The following is a 19,385-nucleotide window of genomic DNA, read 5'->3' as shown; positions in this document are numbered from 1 at the left end:
CGCCCGGGTCTCCCGCTGCCCGGCGGCTGCCCAGGAGCCCCTCCGAGTCCGCTTCGGGTGTAACCGAGGATTTGTTACATACGGACGCCTGAAACCTTCCACAGCAGCACCAATCATCCCCCTTACCTCTGCCCAACACCGCCCAGAACCGCACACGCCCTCCCACAGCCTCGCCACGTTTTCGGTTAAGAGTACACCAGCCTCTCTCCTCACTAGCTTTCAGCTCCCAGTTTACAAGGAGATTTCTGACAGTACGCTCACTACCCCGCGCTGCCTCTTCGTTTCCATCCCACTTCCCCGGCTTCGAGTCACACCGCTCTGTCTGCGGGGAGTGCACACACTCTGCCTCACTGAGACGGCCCCCCACGCTTGGGACAGTCCGTTTCAATAGCGCAGCGCAAGAGCAGCTAAAATTCATCACTCCTTAAATCAGTCCTGGAGAAACAGCACAAGTATTATGCAGAAATACTTCTTCCAGCACCATTATCTTTTCAATACAGCTCACTATTCTATCCTCTTCCGGCAGCTCTAAAAGAACTAGATCTCCATCTTCTGCAGTTCAGACAGCTTCCAAATTACATCTTATTAAATACTTCACTTAAACCCAGACAAATTAAGTTTACCCTTTTTCTTCTGTCCAAAAATCCCACTGTCTTACTCTGGGGAGATACTCACATTGATCTGGCACCATCTTTGGCAGACCCACACTTTATCTGATTATCTATTCATCTGCAACCTTTAGTTGTCCTTTCCTCAGTATGTTGTATGACTAATCTGACTGACTAAGGTCTGCTGCTGCCAGGCTGTACAGCTCACGGCCTTACCAAGGCCATATCCCAAATCACAAAGTGAACAGCAAGGACTGACCTGACTACAACGGAAGTCATCTAGGTATTCTATTCCCCTGAGATRGCTTTGCAAAAGCTGAGGTAAGTTATTTGTCTCAAAGTTGTTAGCTGCTATATCAACTAATAWTTTAACATATTACTTTTATCTAATTCACTAGCAACCGCTCATTAAAAAAAAAAAAATCCTACCACCAATTAATTGCACACCCACCCGCCATCCAAGCATCTAGTAGCAGAGCACTAGTATTTGCCACAACGGCGTATCAGTGTTGCTCATGAAAAGCACCAGTCTCAAATGCAAACAYTTTTTCATAACCGAAGCAGTAAGTTATCACACATGTCAAATAATACATGTTAAGTTACAGCTATTAACAGAGAAAATAAAACTTCAGATCACAAGAGCAAGCAACATTATGTGGACAGTAGTATTCCTGTGGTAACCTTTGTGGTTTCACATAAGGAAAGCAGAGCAACACTGCACATCTTCCAGATACAGGAAGCAGTCCTTCATTAATTCACAAAAAAAGAGGAACTCAGACAACTATGCAATTTGCAAGAATTTTGTGAGGAGAAACCGAGAGCTGGTGAAACTACAAAATACTTCTCCGGATTAAAAAGAAAGCAAGTTGCATTTTGTACTTCAAACTACACAATCTCTACAAAGTTATAGAGACACTTACTAGTTGTCTCTATTTTTAAGTTGCCTTCAATTATAAGAGCACTTGAGGCTACTCAAACAAGTTATGCACTAGCTTTAATTGTGTCATTTTTTTCTTCACTAGAATTACTGCCCCATTCAGCACACACAATAGGAACCAGACTAGGATTGCACAAGTAAACTGAAAATTATCATTTCCTGGCTTTTGAGTCTGGCTGTAACTTAAATGTTGCTTCACAGCTTTCTACTATATATCCATTTGCAATCTCTCATTTTTCATTTATCAGAAAAATTTAAGCTGACACACATCCAGCATTTAACTGTTCTCCATGCAGTCTCCCCACCCTTACTTCCGGCCCTTGGCACCRTTCCCTTGTACCACAATAAGTAGTTGTGCGACTGTATGATTAACTAAATTGGGGAAAGTGATCCTGCTGAAAAATGAATTTTCCCTTTTGTTGTATTAGTTTCAACTCTGATAATTCCTGAAACTGGTTTGCTGTGAGGCAATATGAATACATGTGCTGACACAAAAGAAAAGACTACATAGGAAAAGMAGCAAGCAACAGGACTATTTATTGCAGTAGACCAGTTGAAGTCAGCTGATTAYGAAACTATGATGGTAGTTTTTAGGTTAGCAAACTGAGATCTGATTCTAAACAAGGTACTTTAAAAAAAAATCATTGCAATGGATGCTCTTATGTATATATCATCACCACAGCAATCAGAGTGAATGGAAAAAAGATCATTGTGTGTCTTCACTATCACAGGAAATGTTGAAGATACATTATCAACAACAGAAAAACCTTCAGCCACTGGAAATAAAAACACATTAATTGTCCAACCAAAAAGTTACAGTACARCCACCCTGCTTTTTTGAAAAGATGCATTGTAACAGAACAAAACACAATTCTAAAACACTTCTCAATACAACTCAGAGTCTGAGCAGGGTGGTATTATTGCTCTAAGTGATTCAGGAACAGGTTCAGATACATATACAAACCTTCATAAACTTTCAGATTCTTAATATCTTCACAGTCAGAATTAAGATGGCAAACTCAAGCACTTGTAGTTTAGTGCAATATAAAAATCTAAGCACAGATGCGCTGCAGAAAGCTTTTAATATACTTTCAGTATTTTTACATTTTTCCTTAAGATGCAGAATTTTTATGTTAAGGTTTCAAACAGGTTGATTTTGCCTCTTTCTAAAGGGTATCAAATAAGACTTACTAGCCAGTCATTAGTGCAAAATTCTTTCTGATAATTTAAAGAACAATCTGGGTTTGCAAGCTTTTGAGTACAAGTTTGTGTCAGAATTTAGTGATTAAGAAGATGTTAGAAAAAAATCACACAGACAGAAATGCTGCTACAGTATCAATAAGGAGGAAGGACTGACTTCGATTAAAAAAATCAAATTAYTTTATTTCTAGTGATGTTATTTTAATTATTTACTTAACAATTGATGTCCAGGGGCATTTTGGGACACCTACTTTAGAAAACAGTTCAGACAGGAAGCTACTGTAAGTGATGCGCCAACCTAACTGCTCTTAGAGGAGAATATAATGAAATAGAAGAAGTTTAGGGAGACTAACACTGCAGACTAAAAATTAATTAGGAGAGTATCTTCCAAAAGCTCACAAAAAAAGATAGCACAAATTACTGAATTCAATGAGTTGTTCGAAGAGTTTTAATATTAAAAGTGAGTGCGTGTGAGAGAGAAATTGACAGAGCTTTTTATAAAGTTTTATAAAGTTTATAAAGGACCTTCAGCTTGCAAATTCCATCTCATTAAATCACACTTAAGTTAGATGGAAGTAGTATGCATAAAAAGTTAACAGTAAAGAGGCTACAAGAAGCCAAATACTATACTTTGCAGCCCCTGTGCTCCACTTTAATAACTTCTACATTTATGTGTTTTATAGTATTGTATTTTAAACAGAGGAATAGAGTTAAATAACATTTAAAAGTTAAGCCTAGATAAGACCAATTTAGTTCTTTCAAGAACGAACAACAGTTTGATGTTCTGGAATCTCTCTCATCTAATCACCTGATGTGCGGCAGATGGTTCTTACCCTCAGGGTTCATCTTTCCCTTTGCACTACATGTAAATAATTAAAGCRCTTTTGGGGGTCATATAGCATCAGACATGCTTCATAAAAAAAGGCAGAGAAGCTACAGCAGGTCTGTATATTTAATATACATGACAAAAGTGACAATGAACCATGTGGTTGAAGAACAGTTTTTTTTTATTGTCAAACGTAACTGTAACTAGATTGTGCAGCACGCTTGTAGAAGCAACTCCAATGAGAGTCACAGGAACCAAAAAAAAAACACCTAGTACTTAGAATAATGAAAAGGATGTAATTTAATCTGCAGTATACAAACCTGCACAGTTTCACTATGCACTGATACCATCTGATACATTGCAATATCACACAAGCGGAAACATCTACAGGAAAGGCTTCCTGCAAAGCACATACCTGATAAGAAAACTCATCTTCACTATCTAATCTCAAATAACATGCTCTTCAGCCTGGCTACTTATAAACTGCCCCCTTCAATCTGAGCAAGAYATAAACATACATATTCTTCCATGTTTCATGCTGACGCAGTTCTGAAACAGCCAATGCACCAGGGTAACTCTAGGCTATAGAAAAAGAATCACAAGAATATGACTTTTTATCTTGCAGATCTCTAATCAGYTGCAAATACGGCCTTGAACACTTGTAATCTTAAAAATAGCATAAAAGCCACCAAGGAATGCCATCTACTTTGCAAATCACAGCAACTCAAATATCATACTGCTCAGATAGGCACACTTCAATGAGGAAGCAGAATGGAAATTAGCAAGCAGATTTTAAGAGGAAAAAAGTGGAATACAGTAAGAGTATCAAGCAAATTACTTTTTTCTCACACTAATTTGGTATATATGCTGAAGTCAAATACAAGCCCACATATAGACATCTAATGGCAAACAAAAATAGTAACTGAATACTGATGTGGATCTCTGACCTTTTCAAGCTTTAYGCTTGGGTCTGCCCTTAGCAATGATAAAAAAGCAAGGCAATAGATCTACTGCACTAAAGTTTCAAGTGGTTTATTASATTTATACTTGATGCTCTGATTCCTGAGATTATCCTTTAAGCAGTAACTGGTGCCAGTTTCATATGTCTATATTTATACAATTTCTATAATGCTCCTACAGATGGCGCAGTCCACATTCTCCCTCATCACAGATTCAGTAAGGTTGGAAGGGACCTCTGGAGATCATCTAGTCCAACCTCCCTGCTCAAGCAGGGTCACCTAGAGCATGGTAGACAGGGTTGCATCCAGGCRGGCCTTGAAGATCTCCAGAGAAAGAGACTCCACTACCTCTCTGGGCAACCTGCTCCAGTGCTCTGTCACTCTCACAGGGAAGAAATTCCCCCTCACGGTCAGGCGGAACTTCCTGTGCTTCAATTTCTGCCCATTGCCTCTTGTCCTGTCACATGGGACAACTGAAAAGTTTGGCCCCGTCCCCTTGACACCCTCCCATCAGGTACGTCTACACATTGATCAGATCCCCCCTCAGGCTTCTCTTCCCCAGGCTGAAGAGGCCCAGCTCTCGCAGCCGTTCCTCACAGGGCAGATGCTCCAGCCCTCTGACCATCTTTATGGCCCTACGCTGGACTCTCTCCAGTAGCTCCATGTCTCTCTTGTAGTGGGGAGCCCAGAACTGGACACAGCACTCGAGATGAGGCCTCCCCAGGGCTGAGTAGAGGGGCAGGATCACCTCCCTCGGCCTGCTGGCAACACTCTTCCTAATCCACCCCTAATGCACCTCATCAACTGTTCAGACTACAGGATCCTGCGTATTCCACATTTACATGTTGATACAGCTTTATGTAAAGTTAAAATCTTCCTGAAGTCATCTGTATAACTTAAACTTCAGTCTAAATATGAAATCATGCCTTTTAAAAGATACACACATAAATATAAAYAAAACATAAATGAAGGCAGCATACCTTCATGGCCTAACTTCAAGTGGTGACCMTTTCTTCCAGGCTTCAATACTCTTGAACTAGTTTCCAATGAACTTTTTCATGTCAGAGAGAACTTCACAATACAACAAAACATTTTTTCTAATGCAGAAATTACTAATGGGGAGAAAAATTGTGTAAATTTCCATGTAGAAAAATGGGTCAGGTGTCCTCTGGTTGCTGGTGTGCATATATATATATAAATATTTCTTTGTTCTAAAAATGAGAGAACTTAAAACTCAAAGAATTATTTTCATAGTCTTTCTTCAGAAAGCCAATTTAAGGAAAAAAATTGAGGTTAAAAAAAAATCTTTATATCTGTATCCTTGGGGTTTCCAGTAACACACACGCACAGTAATGCTATTCATTTCGTAGAGAACATCGGGTGGGTTTGTTTTTTTTTTTTTTTTTATTTTCCGCTGATGGTGAGCATGGTAAGAGTCAGCCTTTCAAAACCTTCACCTCCCCCCCCTCATTCTTTAATTTTAGATGAAGTCTGAGATGTATAATGTGGAAGACAAACAAAGAAAAGCTTTAGATCAGGTTTCTTGGGAGCTTGCATCTGTTAATACAGAAATAACATGTGGAAGTCCCAGCAAAGCTTTCCCAATTAATATTGTTTTTTTAACAATGCAAGTTCTAGTCTTCTGCTAGGATAAGCACTTCTCCCACAATATTTACAAGTTGACACACCTGCTTTTAGAATTTTATCTCCAATGCTGCTTCAAGGTAAGTTTTGCCAAATGTAGGTGTACAATGCAACATTCAAATACACGTGTCACTATTTCTAAGCTCTTTACACATTTTTATTTTCATTCTAAAGCCCATGGCGTGGTGCGAGGGGCAGGTTCCTGTGTCTTGCTTACCAGCAGGCATGGTGGAAGATTACTACACTGCAGAAAACACAGGCTATAGATAGATACACAAACACCTACATCTTTCTGTAAAAAATACTAGACACACACAAATGCCAACTACATGCTGGATTCTCATTTACAGAAAAACAGAATGGTTGAGGCTGGAAGGGACCTCTGGAGATCATCTAGTCCAATCCTCCTGCTGCAGCAGGGTCACCTACAGCATGTTACACAGGATCATGTCCAGGAGGGTTTTGAGTATCTCCAGAGAAGGAGACTCCACCACCTCTCTGGGCAACCTGCTCCAGTGCTCTGCCACTCTCACAGGGAAGAAGTTGTTCCTCATATTCAGGCAGAACTTCCTGTGGTTCAGTCTGTGCCTGTTGCCTCTTGTCCTGTCACACAGGACAACTGAAAAGAGTTCAGCCCCATCCCCTTGACACCCTTCCTTCAGACACTTACAGATATATAAACATATAGTCCATATTACATATAGACTCTCAGTCTTCTCTTCCCCAGGCTGAAGAGGCCCAGCTCTCGCAGCCGTTCCTCCTAGGGCAGGTGCTCCAGCCCTCGGATCATCTTTGAAGCCCTACACTGGACTTTAACAACAAATGCAAATTTATGCACACAGATCAGGTTTCCTGGAAAGTTGTCTTCCCTGTCTTAAAATCTTAGAAGTAAGAAGTGTTATGTAATTCCTCTTTTAAAGTCAGTCATTTTTCCATGAGTTTGTACTTTCTGTATTTAAAGATGATCTTGTGCAGTGTGAATTTATATTCTATCAATGCTAAGCATCAGCTTAGGTTGTAAAGTGCTTGTTTCTGTTAATGCAAACAAACTCTATAATCTCACCAGACAATTTTAAACACAGTGCATTTCCCTAAAGATTTATCACTAGTATTAAACACAGCTCATACAACTATTCAGTATTATTTCTTCCAGAAAGCTAAAAACCTATCTTCACACACCATCTCTTACTCTTGTTTGATTCCTCAAGCTTCCAGAGCTTTTAACCAAGATAATTATTGAAGAATTTTAGAGAGCAGTACAAATAAAATAAAAACTTTAAAAATGAAAAATGGAAAAAATATTTCTTTCAAAATACTTCATTGCTTGTCAGAACTGTTAAAACTAATATACAAAAGCTATTATTTTCTATTAGCCAAATATTCTCAATATGTGCTCTGTCCTTCCAAGTGTTCATACCATACAGCAAGAAATTCTGTGAAAAAGAAAAGGACATCAAAAGCACTGCTTCGGCAGCTACTGTTTGCTAGATTATGATATCTGGGTGGGTCACATTAAATTCTTTTATTACTAAAATATACAGTAACAATCCTTCTGCTGTTGTATTACATTACCCTTTCATTTAGTGTGGACAGAAACTGTTAGTCTTGCATTCTCTGTTTAAATAAGATTGTAGATTTGTTTGAGGCAGGTAATTCTTAAGTCAGGACAAGGGCAACACACTCTTTGTAGAGTAATACAGTCTACTGGAAACTCTGAATGATCCTTTTAGCACATTTTTACATGCTTCTGGGTGGGACTGGGGGGGGGTTATTTTTATTTATTTATTTTTATTTTTTAGGACCTAAAGTTTTTTTATGGGTTTCTTTTCTCCCATTTTATTTACTTCTCCTCCCCCCCCCCAAAAAAAAACACAAGAAATACTAGATTCCCTTCAAGTACAATTACAAATAAAATACAAATATTTTGAACAGAATTAAAAGGAAAGACACACGTAAGTGTATCAGTGCACTGCTATTTCAAGTTTGGGGGCTTGATTCTTAACTAAGAGTTACGCCTTTATTTTCACATATTGCAACAGGAGTGAGCATAGGTTAGTTTTAGATTAAGACAGCTATGCCTAGGCACTGCAGTTGCACCCCCCCCCCCCAACACACACACACACCCCTTCAGTCACAGATCTAACTCCTGCTTCCTGAAGTACAACAAATAGAAATGCAGTCAGAGGAGAACACAGGAAATGACTCATTTACACCCTCTGACTTCTACTGTGGAACAGGAAAAAAAATGCCTAGTTTAACGCCTAGGACACTTTCAAATGCAAATGAAGTCTAAACACATTAAAAAACCCATCAACAGCTTTAGCCATCAGACACAATGATCTACCCAAAGATCTATGGAAGATAAACAGTATGAGCAGAGGACAAGGCTTTCATCCAAAACTGTAGAACTTGCCYCTGCAGGAGTTAGCAGCCAACCTGAACTAACCACTTCCTTTTCCACAGGCACTGAATGGAGTATCTAAATACAGAGTAAAGCATGTTTAAGACAAACCTTTAGAAAAAGTTAAATATTTTTAAATAACTGCAAGAGCACCATGAGAACCTCAACAGATCAGAATTCAGTCCACTCTGTGGAGTTTTCTCAGGTTCTTTCTAAATAAAACACACCAGTCTCAACAGGAGCTCCTGTCACTGGCTGCCGAGAGCATGGGTTGTAGTAACCTCTTTGAAAAATTCCTGCTGGTTGGTGGTGTTCTGCAACTCTTTTCTACAACTCTTATATTCAAGCCAAAAATAACATTTAAGTGATTATTAACAAGGATTATATTTTTTAAGGGGATCAAATCAAATCAAGACTGACTTGAAACTAATGGACCCAAACATTTTAACATTTTTTCCTCAAGTAGTGTTTATAAACTATTCATCTCATAGAGAAGCATCACCTACAAGCCAAGCACTGTGTTCAGCTGTTTCAAGAGGTCATTTTCACATTATCATATGCTGCATGTAGAAGAAGCCTATTTTGCACGACTGATTTTAATTGAAAGGAATGYTGATCTTACTTAAGAACATGATCTAATTAGTACAGAAAAACGTACTTGATAAATCATGATGACTTTTCTTTTACTGTATCACTTCTAGAAACAGCCCAGATGGAACATTTTATCATCAATGCCAAAAACGAACCAGATGTTTTGAAAGAAACAAATACAGCAATGAGGAAAATAAAAGTTTGTTAGGAGGTGGGAACACTCTGCTTGAAGCTTGTATGGCAAAAGCAATATGGTACTGACGTGTTTAGCATGGCTGAACACACCGATTCAAATGACTGCGGCACCAGTAAAGGCAAAACAAACAAGGTGAACTGAAAAGCCTGGCTATCGCCCTTATGTTATCACTGTACCTACAGTATACCTGCAATACGCTCCTTGCAGGAACAGACTTGTTGTTCACACTCATATATAAGCTGCTGTAGTTTTCCACTGCATCTAAAGTGGACCGACTSCTTTTTATCATTAGTAGCTTCACAGTAAGAAAACAACCCCCCAGCAAAATTCACCTAATGCAATCCCTCCTCTATTAAAATTATACATACATACATATTTAAAGCACACAACACAGCACACACAAATACTATGGCTTTCAAAATAGAAACCCTTCTAGGTTTGGAAAGATTATAGTCTCTGGGCTAAAAGTCCTAGCTACCTTTTATTATTTTTTATTATTATTATACTTAAGAGCTCATCTGGCTAGTTAAAGAGATTCTCTGAAGACTGACCTTGTGAGACAACTAAATGATACAGAATGTTATCTCATCTTGAAATTTTAAAGGTTATTTATTTTTGCCAAGAGTATTCATTAGCCAAACCACTCAAAAAAACCTGTGAATATGTGGTATTTACATTTACCATTCTCATCAGTCCTGAGGAGYTCCTGAAATAAATACTGACCATAAAGCCTATTTCTGGTTTTATAGTCTATTTAGAGGGCAAGAGGATTTTACTTTTATTATTATTCTCAGTTAAGTACTGTCATCTGACTTTTAGTGCATTTTGACACATCAATTACAAAAGCAACTAGCATAAYCAGTTCTGCTCAAGCAAGATTCCTGAAGGTAATTGATATCCTTCCCCCTTCCCCCCCGCCAAAAAAATATATATATATAATCACCGAGGTCTACTTTTTGAATGCACTGACAACTTCTCAGACAGTATTACTTGTTCTGGAGAGTTTTAAGCTTTAAAACACTTAGCTGGATACACACTGTACACAATCTCTTGGTGATTAAGCAGAGCAGCCAACTCTAGCCTACAGGAATATTGACTCTTTATCAGGAGTCCTATCTCTGTGTATTGTCAGCAAGAATCCTAGAAGGACTTCTGTTATTCAAAAGTTGGCTRTACGCCAACCCAGCTGCAGCATTTAATTCCCACATTGTTAAAAATGCAGTATGCTGCCAAGTCTTACAYACACAAGTTGAACGAGCGATGTTAAAACAGTATTTTATAGGACTTGAGAAAGGGTTTAAATGCTCATAACCTGTCTAACCATTCTTTTTCCCAGTTGAGGTCAGAGAAGAAAGAAAAGCTGCTTCTCCTCACAAATTGTGCCCAACTTACTTGTAGATGTACAATCATCTTTAGTTGCAGTATATTGAATAGCATTCAACTTGTGAACTGCAACTAAAGTTTGAGGGAACCAAGGGTTAGCTATTTATCAGAGCAAGGCAGGCAGGAAGACTCGTTAATTCTAAAAACAATTTTAACCACTTCACAGTTCAGCTACTWCTTTTTCCTCTCTCATATTGCAAAACAAATACTTCTCTCAATCACACTCATTYGTGTAAGGTTTTTTTAGTCCTAAATGAGATTATTATGGAGAGAATATCAGAACTATGTACAATAATGTTTTTAAAAACAATATTCCTTGTATACAAGTGCGCACAATCATCATCCTCTTTCAAAAGACTGTTTACATCTGCAGTTCACCATAGTTCATCTAGTTTTCTAATTTTCAAAAAAAAAGAAAAGCCATATAGTAAGTGTATCAGAAAGATGGAACCACATACATGCCAATGAATGTCTAGGTGCTATTTTCCACATGGACTATACTTCACTCAATACACAGAATTGACAGCGTTCAAGTAACAGTTATGAYGATGTTGTCACTGTCCATAGCCTTACAACTCACTGACAGCACAGCACACAGCCCCAGCTCTCACAAGTTTGTGCAAGTGTTCCACAGATGTTTACCCTAACATCTCCTATGACAGCACGGCAATCAAGTGATGAACCATGTGATGACGGTATCGAGCCTCAGCCTTCAAAACAGCTGACAACTTTGCATCCACAAAGGGTCCAATTCTCAGGACACCTGGCATACAGAAGATTTCATACAGTCCAAGTATAACTCATTGCATTCAGCTGCAAGGGAGCCCCAGCACCTCCAAAAATCAAGTTCAGTTTCAAGTAAAGCACACAGCACCAACAATTAATAGTGCCCTATAAAAAAAAAATGCAACTTAGGCATCTTGTTTCATGCCCCATAGGAACTGTGTGGCAACTGCATACACCAGAATCACTTACAGCCCTTGTGTGACATCCTAATAGCCACACACACACACACACACACACACTCATTTTCTCCACTCGAGTTCTTCGGGTCCAAGTCCTGTGCTCAAAAGAGATCAAAGCATAGGGCAAAAAGCATGCCTCCAGGTGGGCAAAAACCTCTGCAGCTTCGGTGCCATTTCGTGATTGCCAGAGTGACCTATATGGGGTAGCCTAAGCTGGGATGTCGTTTTGGGTGTCGGTGAGATTGATTCAGTCATTTACAGCATTATTCAAATCTAAAAAGTTTTACATTTCAAAAACAGCTTCAGGAAAGCCGCAACRGACGGGCTATCATAATCCAAGAGGGATTAGAAGAATTGTTTAATACTTACAATCTTGCCAAAAACTCACTAATGGTTGAATGCCATAGCACATAATTCTTTAATAACCACTTCCCCTCCCCCCAATGTTTTAGSAACACTATATACCCAAAATGTAAGATAGTTCAGATCCTACTGGAAAAATACCCACAGTAACAGAAACTACCACAAAACATTAACAACTTAATAACCATCAACTCTTCAAAGAAAAGGTCACTACCATGAGACACATTSTTTAGTGTCAAAGCACTGCAGTTATCAAGCCTCTTCAAATTTGTCATCAAAAGATCTCTGGTGAACACTTCAGAACTGTTTGTTGTCTCAAGACAAACTATAGATAAGGRTCTTAACAGTTAATCATAAAGAAAACTTAATAAAGGTGCTATTCTTAATTTAACAGCCCAGCTACAGTTAAGAACAGTTACATGAGCCACTTGGATTTCCAGAGCACTTCACTCCAAATTAAGCAGCAGTGCCTTTCAAATAAGAATTCTGATTTCACAAATAGCAGCTGTTTTTAAAGTTCTACCTAAATGGTCTCTCTCCCTGTAAACCTGCTTATTCCTACACTGGTCTGAACAAAGGGAGAACATTAAGCTTAAAATACTCCTAAGAACTGAATGAAATACAACAAAACTCCAAACACAAARTATGAGCCAACATATAATCCAAATATTCCAGATAAAGTGACAGAGCTGGAGAGAGGATGTTTTCTTCGTACAGAAGAATAGCTTACACGCTATTGATCACATACTTTGATGTCACAATTTTCTTCCTCATYGGGAAGACAATTTGATTCACTGGATAGGTACTTGGGTTTGTCTGGAATAGAGCTAACATTTACATAACATTTTGTTATATTTTCAATAACATTATAATTCTATAGCTTTAGAAGTTATATGCAGAGAAAAAGGGATTTCACTTTATTTTTATTTGCTTACAACCAACTAAAGGAAAGCCTGAAAAGATTCTATGTACTCCTACCAGAATAAGCAGCCTATTTAAAATAGAACAACTCATGGATTTAAGAAACTCACTACTGGCAAACRTAAGTATCATGCACACATACAAATCAGCACCAAACCTAGTTAACCTGCAACAAAGAAAAGGAGAAATCTAAATGTAGGGGGGAGGGGTTCTGATGCTCCTTAAAGTGGTTTCCTGAATAGGAAAAAACTTTAATAAACAATTTCAATATATACCCTCTTTTAAAATACGCTATACAAGAAAAAAGAAAAACCTATCCCACTTATTCTCCCCTGAAATATATTACATTAATTCAACATTTCAAGTCAGCAACCAAACTTGTGGCCTACACAAGAAAAATTTCAACCCCAAACAGCAAACACTCCAGAAAGCATAGAATGTCTGAAACCAGACGTTAACAGCAGAAATCTCTGGCACTTTATCACATTGAAGCTACACTGATTCTGCATATTTTAAATTACTATGTAAGCAAGGCCCAGCAGCAGAACACAATTCCTCTTCAAACAGTATGCAATATATGGGCATATGATTCAATGGCTATAAACTATTATTATACTAGAATAAGACAGAAACAAAGAAAATTGAAAGATATTCAAAATAGATACCAAGTTTGACTATAAAAAATAAACATGCATTCATATACTTTGAATCTTCACATCAAATGCTTTATACCCAGGTAGTATGTCTTTTTGTGAAGTATTCTATGATTTTGTAGAATACATACTTTTGAATGGCACTCTATATCGCAAAGGAAGCAGAAAAAATTAACAAAACCCATCTTTGATACTGTCTGAGAAATTCTGCAAAAATCCTCAAACAAATGGRCTTCGCAGTCAAATACACAGATCATAAATTTAACTAGATTCTGTATTTACTATTAATCTTAAAACAGACTTCAGTAAATACCTTTTGCATCCTCTTTGGATCTTTCTGTGAGTTTTCTCTGAGGGGTACTTTTCCAAACAACTTCCATCCCACATCATTTTGTTTTTCAAATCTTGCATTTGGCTTTCTGGTAAACAAGTTCCTACAAATAAAATAACAATTATATAATAAGAAAAAGGTTTACTTAGTTCTAAAAGAGAAGGACAGACAGTTTGCCAACCCGTCCTTCCAGCCACATATTCCAGTTGCTTTTGCAGTGTGCTGGCAGGAACTGATTTCCATCCTCAGAAGATGTATTATGCAGTGTTACCACCAACAGGCAACAGAGAAACAAGAATTTCTAGCAGATAAAAAAAAWATATTTGTAACTTCTCAAAAGTAACCTTCTATTTCTTCTCTTTTGATCATTCAACCTCTTACAGAAATGACTGTTGAACTAAATCACTTACTGTGTAAACATTTTCTGCTTGTCTTGCTGTGACAAGAGCACTACCAAAAAAAAGAAAAAATAGCTACTGCAGACATAGCAGTTTTTCATATATTTGATCTGCTCACATAAAAAATTGTTTTTCCTGAATAACCTTTAAAGCAGCTGTTAAGATGCATGAATTTTGAAGTCTTTCTTAAATGTCTCAAATTAACCCACTTATACACTGTAGTAACAGTCTTAAAACAACTTTCTTAAGCAACTACACAGTATGAGCTGCTGAGGTCCTAGCAAAGTAGACATGGCTAGATTTTAGATAAAATAAAACTGCAAGCCACTGAAAAAAATCAACTTATTTATACTCAAGTTGCTAGTTTTTAAATCATAAAGCAATGTGCCAAACTTCTATCTTCAAACAACTGTGTTTTTCCAAAACTGGACATATGGTACAGACCAATCTTTAGCTCTTGGTATTACTCAGCTCCTCCTAGAGCACAATAGACACCCTACATCTACAGCACGTCTGGATCATTAAAATAGCAGATTTTCCTTTGTCCTGCTAACTAGTTCAGAGACTATTCAGATATATCCACATTAGATAATTTACTCCCATATCTTCTGGTAGCCATTTGACAACTTGAATACGCAATTTCATTCCCTCATTTAAAGGGAAAAAAACAGTTTCACTGACACAAAAGCTTTTTSACTACTTCAATCTGCAATCACCTATAGCACATTCATACTGCAGATGCTTCCAGTCTAGTACTACTGTTTTATCTTACTTACAATTACTACCTTAACACCCAAAGAAATTACCTCATCAAGTATAGACTGTTTCTTACTTATGAAGTGTGGTGATTTGGAAAGTAAAACTACATTGAACTTCATGTTCTAAATGGTCTGAATACCTACCTTCAACAAGACAGACATGCACACGCTTTAAATCAACTAACATGAACAATATTATACATACATACATTATATATATATACACACACACACAATCAGCGGAGATGATATTAATATTGGAATGCAGTAGAAATGTTTAATACGAGGAAAACAACCAGGACAGAAACCTCAGAGTGCACTGGAATGTATTTTGAAGTTGACAGGGTAAACTGCCACTCTTAAAAAAGGCATATATTTACACAAAAGATTACATACTTCAATATCACAAGGGCACAGTTACCTTGAAACCAAAACCAGATTATCATATTAAGAGATAAGATCAATGAGTTGAAGTACAGAAATCAGTAAAGTACAGAAATCAGTAAAGTAAAAAACAGTTCATGCTCAGGCTAAGGAGTAAGAAAGAGAGTAAGTATACTTCTACAAACCCATTTCAGTACACACATCCCCAACTCCCAGCATAAAAATGTAAGATAAAGGAGTGGGAGAAATAATTGTAGGGATAGCACTAAAGAAAAACAGCAAAGAAAATGTAGAAATCTACTGCCATTTTCCCCTTATTTCCACTGTTTCTTTTTCAAAGTATGAGATCATACATTCCATATGGAAACAATCAGATCAACACCAAAAAGGTTTGCTCTGTCTCTACAAAAAACATACTCAGTTTCACCAACAGGAAACTCTCCAATAGTTCATTGTTACAGCTATAAAAACTACTTAAAGATTCACAAGCCAGAGTATTAATCAACAAATTTGACTACACTGCTACAACTGTTACTACTACAAAAGGCCTTCCAATAACATTATTGTTATTGGAATATTAAATAAAATTTAAATAAATATTAAAAACTTCCAATAACATTATTTCAGTTGGATTTGTTTTCTTTTCACCGGTAATTTCTTCAGCTAGGCAATGTTTAATATAAAGAATCTACTTTATCTGAGATTTTAATATTCTGAAGGGCATATGCATGTGAATATAGAGTTGGGGTGTGGGGGTAAGAAGATAACATATGTATAGATGAGATCATCAATTTACAGGACTGAAACAGCTACCCACGAAATTAAARACAGACAAACACTAGATGTTATTTTTATGTTCAATTGATTTAAGCTGTATAAGTTTTACACATGTCTTAAAACACATCTAAAATCTGTGCACATTCAAATTTTGTTTTGTAAATGAAAGGTTTCCAAGGTCTTTCCCCAGCACCACAGGATACTAAAACTGTAATATGGAAACAAAAAAACTACCACTAAAAAAATAAAACAAAATTCCTCCTCCATGTTTAGACAGCTCCCTACAGTTTTCAAAAACAGTACTAAGCACCCTTACTTCTGAGCAAACAATGCACACCGAAAAAAAAAATCRTTTCAAAAGGTAATTTGTTTAAGGAGATCTTAGCTGATGCAAGGAACAAAAATTGTCTGTTTAGAGTGAAAAATCTATATTTTCGCAAAGTCCAGCTCAGAAATCCTAGAAAAAAAAAATCTTAAAGTTTAACTACAACAGTTTTAAGATACAGAAACAGAGTTCTCAAATTTAAAAAAGGCTGACACACCTGGAAAGCGAAAATCACATGCTAATCATTACCTCAGTCTCATCTTCTTCAAACCATTACAGCATATCATCCTGATTACAATACAGAGATTAACAGGAATATCTGACATGATACATCATGTCTGCTGTATCATTAGTGCGGAACCATTAAAGTGTCATGGGTTTCATTTACATTCCTATTAAATGTGTGAAATATTTTATGCTAACTACCTCCAGCTGCTTATTTTAGGAAAACGAAGCACAAAAGTTAAGTTGAGATCGCACTTCAAATGGTGATTTTGCACAGTCCCCTAAAAACAAGATTTGGTACCAAAGGGCCATTTAACTGTATTATTTTAATGAAGCTGTGGAGAGAAATTACCTACGTGATTAGAATTTAAGTATAATGTCAGAGTTAATGTTTACATACATACAAACAGTATATAAGAGACACAACAAATAGTCTTTCACTTGATGCTGCACCATTACTGTATGCCAATCTGCCCAACTTCCCCATTTGTGGGGAAGGTATCACCAACATCTAAGCTTGGTAGTGTCAGGAAAATCTTAKTTCTGAATGAAATTTAAGAACCCCTTCATTTTGGTTCCATAAGCGAAGTTAAGATACAAAGTTAAGTTACTGAACAGCTGCAATATACGCATGCTACATGTTCATATATTTGCAGTATTTATGYAGCCATGTGTGCTCTCATGGTCATGCTGAAGCTTCAATCAGATTAAAAAAAAACCAAAAATACTCGAGCCAGATCAACAAGAAGTAACCAAGTCAAATCTATGCACATTATATCTTTCTCAAGCTTAACATTTTTAAACAATCTCCACCATCAAAGCAGAAAGTTTATTTAGTTCTGTTCAATTCTCCTTCTGTAAAGACAGGAAGCCTGTAACAGAACTGCCAGCAACACTGCCACTTGAAGAGTTTATGTTGCTGTTCCAAAAGCTTTAAAGTACCCAATTTTTCCACATTTCAGTTGTGGCTTATCCTAAAGCAAGGTTAACCAGTTATGTGAAATTACCTCCTTCCCGTCCATCCAAGTTTTGTATACAAACCTATCCACTGAAAGGAGCATACACAGTGCTGCCATGGGCTCTATTGCCAGTTTAGTCCAGATCTTGAAGTCAGCTGTAAACCTCCTTGAAAAGTCTCAAGATCTTCTAAGTCAAAACCACAAAGGTAGCCAGACAGACCCCTTCGGTACTGTGGCCCTCCAGACACCTCTGAAGCTCAGTGCCACCAGAGTCAAGGAACTGTTTCTCTGCCAAATGCCACTCACACAACAGGAAAAAGGATGGGCTCCAGCACAGCAGCTGTCAGAAGGTGGAGTCAACAGAGGCAGGCACACAGCCACTGGAACCCGTCGGGGCGCACTCGCGCCCTGCGCGTGGCCTTCCAGGCACATGCACAGTATTCCTTTCAGAATTCCCAAGACAAATTGTTTGCCTGCGATAAAGGACATGGCAACTTCAGACTTGGCAAGCTCCTTCTCGTCTTAATTGCTGCCTTCACACCACTGCCTACTGTATTAATGGAAGTGTACCAGATAGGCAAACTCCTGCCTATAACCATTCTTATTTTATCTCCCCGCTAGCTTATCTTCTTCTGACAGCTGCCTTCTCCAACACAGGAAGTGGAATTAGTCATGAAATTTGGAACCATGTTTCATTTGGGGAAATACCCACCCAACAATATTTATAATTTCTTTAGCTATTTATAAACTTAACTACTGAAGGTAGTGGTACATTGAGAACTTTTACAAGTCAGAAAAAACATGCAAAAAAAAACCCAGGGATCATAGGATGACATTCATTGTTTTCATTAGCAATAACTACTAACATTCAAGGTTTCATGATTAGAGTTCCAAATTCAGGTTGGAAATCCTTTTCTTTTTTTTTTTTTTTTTTTTTAAAAAAAAAAGGCTCCTTAGACAGCACTCTACAGACCACTCCACATGAACTACTGGCATGCAGTATGGAATGGTAGTTATGAACTAAAGAAAAGAGATGGTACAGCCTACACTGTGGCAGACTAATTTAACACTAGATTATTTTTGCAAGTATACTGGAATTTAAATGAGTTCCCTACTGTTAGAAAGACACCTGCTATTAAAGAAAAAAAMAAACAAACAAACAAAAAAAAACTTCTACAGCCACTTTAATCCAACTTAAACACAAAGGAGAGTAGAAATTCTATGTCCCCACCATGTCCTGCTCATGCTTTGGTTGCTTTAAGTAATTATGAACATGCAAAGAAGGCTACATCTACAGGCACACAAATTTTATATTTTGACTGTCCCATACATTCTCCTCAGAGACTTAACTACAGGAGCAGACATTTTTAAGAAAAAAATGTTCCCTTTGCCCCTTCAGTCAAACGGAAGCCGGAATGAAAAGCACACAATAACAGAAAAAATAAAATAAAACAAAATAAAACAGAACACCAAGAAGTCCAGATATTCGGCTTCAGCAAACACTAAAAACTAGGCTTTGAATAAGATTCCAAAGCCACATACAAAACAAAGCCACACACAAAGCCAAAAGCAAGACTTGCA

General features: G+C 37.5%; 1 protein-coding gene across 1 annotated transcript in view; it reads right to left on the bottom strand.

Moving 5' to 3' along the window:
- The window catches only part of TBC1D14 (TBC1 domain family member 14), a 67,752-nt gene that overhangs the window by 33,958 nt on the left and 14,409 nt on the right, over positions 1 to 19,385 (bottom strand). Inside the window, exon 3 of the mRNA XM_085309601.1 lies at positions 13,961 to 14,081. Within this exon, the coding sequence (XP_085165727.1) occupies positions 13,961 to 14,081 (121 nt within the window). The remainder of the gene's footprint in view (positions 1 to 13,960; positions 14,082 to 19,385) is intronic.

Source organism: Rhea americana, unplaced genomic scaffold, assembly GCF_003343005.1.
Source record: "Rhea americana isolate MKP2758 unplaced genomic scaffold, rheAme1 scaffold_30, whole genome shotgun sequence".
Taxonomy (NCBI): domain Eukaryota; kingdom Metazoa; phylum Chordata; class Aves; order Rheiformes; family Rheidae; genus Rhea; species Rhea americana.
Note: the sequence above shows the minus strand (reverse complement) of the source record. Positions and strands in the feature narration are given on the sequence as shown.